Consider the following 3,640-nt stretch of genomic DNA (forward strand, 5'->3'; position numbering starts at 1 on the left):
TATACTCCTCCCATTAAGAGGTGTGACTATGTTCCCAACCCTTGCACCTGGGATCCTTAAGCCATCATGCACAATATCTAACCATGTGGAGGGACCACTGGAAAGATCACACACACACACACACACACACACACACACACATACAGAGAGAGAGAGAGAGACAGAGAGAGAGAGAGACAGCTGTTGAAGTCCTCCCAGCCCAGACCCCAGGCATTGAATGAAGACCTTGTGATATATTCAAGAGCAAAAAAAAAAAAAAAAAAAAAAAAAACCCAGAAAATTGTTAGTTTTAAGTCTCTGTTTTCAGATAGATTGTTATGCAGCAACAGATTACTAAAACGGACACTACTTTTAGGTACTATTATTCTAAGAATACTGAATTCTATTTTTCTGCTAATGTTCTATTATTTTACTTTTCTCTGGGTTTTAGAAAGCCACCAGGGCTTAAGACAGTGAAGAATCTTTGAGTCCTTTGTGGAGTTGAGTCAAAGTCTGAGTGGCTTTTTGTGGACTCATGTCCTAGGGATGCTGCTCCAAAGGGAAAAGGATAATATCCCTTGTATATCTTTGACTTCGGTATCCCTGATTCCTTCCTTTTTCTGTAGAATGTGTCTCATTTCAGAGAAACTGTTCTCTTAATAATAGCCATAGTTACATACTGTAGTCTGCCTGGACATAGACCCTACCTCACCTACCACTGCTGGTCTTAGCTGAAAAACAGGCTAACCTCGACTCATACTCTCATTTCCTATCCTCCCACTGAAGTGCACTGACTCAGCAGATTTATTACTCCATCCTATGATTCATCCTCTCTGCTTCCTATAAAAGGCAGAGACAGAGCTGCTAGAGGAGCAGAGGGGCGAGACCAACCCAGAAATCTCCAGTTCTCATGGGGAAGCCCATGCCCTCACCCTCCAACATGAAAACCTCTGCAGCACCTCTGTGTCTGCTGCTCGCAGTAGCTGCCTTCAGCCCCCAGGGTCTCACTCAGCCAGGTAAGGTCCCTCTCTCCTTCTCCTTGAAGCACGTTGCGCCTTCTCTGGGTTATCATGGACCAGTCAAGAAGACATGCTACCCACAGTCTCACTTTAACAGCTACTTTTCCAAGATAAGGTAACTCGGAAAAAGAACAAGGGGTGAGCCCAACCACACAGCTGCTGCGGGGTACAGCCTGAACTAGAATTCCAGCTGTGAACCCCAAATCCAGCTCCTTCCAGTACTCCAGCTCCGGGAACACCCTCAGTGCAATTACCGCCCGAGTTGCTTCCAGCAGAGTTTGGGATCGGGTGATCAAAAACAGGGGGCTTCCGGAGATGAGTGTGCAGGCTGTTTGCAGATACCGGGAGACCCAGAATCTGGTCTGTGTTTCATTCAGCCCAGCTTCCAGAGACAGCGGCTCCGCAGAGGTGGTAGGTATCAGGGAAACTCATGACCAAGCATAGAATGCTCAGAGCCTAAAAGGGGATCCATAGTTGGGGTACCCTTGCTCTAAGGAATTGGATTATTATATTAGCCCCTCCTAGCAATGCCCAGAGTAGTCATCAATTCCTCTTCCGCCTGTCAACTGGTGATGGTGCATCACTGTTTCATAGTCCACAAAAGTGAAAGGGAGTTTATGAAATGCCTCAAAGGGCAAAGACACCGGACTTGGGATGGGCAGCTTTTGCCTCCACCTCCTTTCTCTCTGACTCTTTCTTCTTACCATTCCCTATTTTACAAACAGAAAGACCCAGGACACACCCTCAACGGCCTTTTCTTCTTGTTGTTTCATTGCAGATGGGATTAATACTTCAACTACCTGCTGCTACAGATTTATCAATAAGAAAATCCCGAAGCAGAGGCTGGAGAGCTACAGAAGGATCACCAGCAGCCACTGTCCCCGGGCAGCTGTAATGTGTGTGGATGATGACCACCCACCCCTCACACCTCAGTCCTAGGTTCTTCCCTGGGCAGCGAATAGGACTACTATCAAAATGAGTTGGAATCAAATACTGTGATGCAAACAGCATCTCTAACCTTATCCCAGACATTTTCCAGTGGGAAACAATTCAAGAAAAGAAAGTGACTTCTCACTCTCAGCTCCCTTTCTAGCTATCACTTCAGACTTCAGTTCCTTTATCCTGGAACCAAGAGGGATTCACTTGGGCTGGCAAAAAGAGCTGCTTCTCTGAGGCCCCTTCCTTTAGTTTACCTTCTTCCTCCTCCATCCCTGAGGCATCTCCATCAGCCAGACTGACGAGCTAGACAGGTTTCCCATAGCGTTGGTCACACTCCCAGGCTGAACCCTCGAGGTGTTCCATCTAACTATCTCCTTTCTCCTCCACAGCTTCAAGACCAAACTGGACAAGGAGATCTGTGCTGACCCCACACAGAAGTGGGTCCAGGAATTTATGAAGCACCTGGACAAGAAAACTCAAACTCCAAAGCTTTGAACATTCATGACTGAACTGAAACCAAGCCATGACTTGAGAAACAAATAATTTATATACCCTGTCCTTTCTCAGAGTGATTCTGAGATTATTTAATTCTAATTCTAAGGAATATGAGCTTTATGTAATAATGTGAATCATGGTTTTTCTTACATAGTTTTAAAAAGTTATTAATATTTTAATTTAATCTTCCATGGATTTTGGTGGATTTTGAACGTAAAGTCTTGGATGCATATGTCATCTCAGTCCTCTAAAAACTGTGAGATGCTCCTCCCTTCTCTACCTCATGGTGGTATTGTAGAAGTCCTTGCAAGAGTCAATGCAAAGATTTGTTTTAATTGTTAAGATATGATGCTCCTATGGAAGCATAATGTTATTATAGAATTACATATTTGCATATGTATGACTCCCAAATTTTCACATAAAATATATTTTTGTATAATAGCTGACATTCATGGCTTTTTAAAAGGATAAAGTAATAAAGCTGGTGGGGGTAACAGGGTGACAAGGTGAAGGGCGTGGTTGCAGAGGTCAGGCTCACATTGTGGAGAAATGAGCACATAGTGGTCTCTGGACTTTCCCCCAGGCCAGACTTATCTGCATCTTAGGGAGAGGCAGCCGCAGGCTGGGGTCAGATGAACCCACCCCTCAGTTCCAGATCTGACATCCTCTTCAGCCACTTGTTCAAATACCTTCCTTCCCTCTCAAACTCATTCTTTTTCTCACCATCCCGCACTCTACCCAAAGCCTCTCCTCTCTTCCATTATATCAACCTTGTAACTGGCTGGTTTTCCCCCTTCTAATCAATTCTCTAGTCTCGTATAATACAAATGTCACTTTCATTAAAAAATTGAGTAGGAGACCAACAGGTGATTTGGCAAGTGCCGGCCATCATTGATTTCTGCCACCACTGGTGTTCAGACCAAGTCCAACATTCCTTTCTACCCCTTCTTCAGCCCACCAGTTCTCACCCCCAAACACCAAAGTCAACATTAACAATGAGATTCAGAAAATGTGAATAATTATTGAGTTCATTCAAGGACAAAGCTTGAGGGTGGCCACTTGGAAAAGCATCAACTCCAAACAAATGGAAAGGTTTCAATTACATAGGTAAAGACAGAAGCTCTAGCTGGATTACAACATTTTTCGTACTAGACAAGGTGCATACGCCACAGTGATTTGATTGGTTACAGGTTACTATGTTCCAAGGA

At 44.3% G+C, this 3,640-nt stretch overlaps 1 protein-coding gene across 2 annotated transcripts; it reads left to right on the forward strand.

Moving 5' to 3' along the window:
- The first annotated feature begins 826 nt into the window (after positions 1-826).
- On the forward strand, positions 827-3,284 carry CCL7 (C-C motif chemokine ligand 7). Of its 2 annotated transcripts, none has more exons than XM_031657465.1 (3): positions 827-995; positions 1,777-1,894; positions 2,327-3,284. In XM_031657465.1, the coding sequence occupies exons 1-3, from the start codon at positions 890-892 to the stop codon at positions 2,430-2,432; spliced, it is 330 nt and encodes a 109-aa protein (XP_031513325.1). In that variant the 5' UTR covers positions 827-889; the 3' UTR covers positions 2,433-3,284. The 2 variants fall into 2 exon arrangements, with proteins under 2 accessions (XP_031513325.1, XP_031513326.1); XM_031657466.1 differs by lacking the exon at positions 827-995 and adding an exon at positions 1,002-1,409 and having other exon boundaries at positions 1,777-1,889.
- The last annotated feature ends 356 nt before the right edge of the window (positions 3,285-3,640 follow it).

Source organism: Papio anubis, chromosome 17 (assembly GCF_008728515.1).
Source record: "Papio anubis isolate 15944 chromosome 17, Panubis1.0, whole genome shotgun sequence".
In the NCBI taxonomy this organism is placed as follows: domain Eukaryota; kingdom Metazoa; phylum Chordata; class Mammalia; order Primates; family Cercopithecidae; genus Papio; species Papio anubis.

Bases quoted from the DNA above. Each gene is read 5' to 3' on its own strand.
- CCL7 (XM_031657465.1), top strand. From the start codon at position 890: ATGGGGAAGCCCATGCCCTCACCCTCCAACATGAAAACCTCTGCAGCA. The intron at 996-1,776 runs GTAAGGTCCCTC...GTTTCATTGCAG, and splicing joins CCAGGGTCTCACTCAGCCAG to ATGGGATTAATACTTCAACT. The intron at 1,895-2,326 runs GTGTGTGGATGA...TCTCCTCCACAG, and splicing joins TGTCCCCGGGCAGCTGTAAT to CTTCAAGACCAAACTGGACA.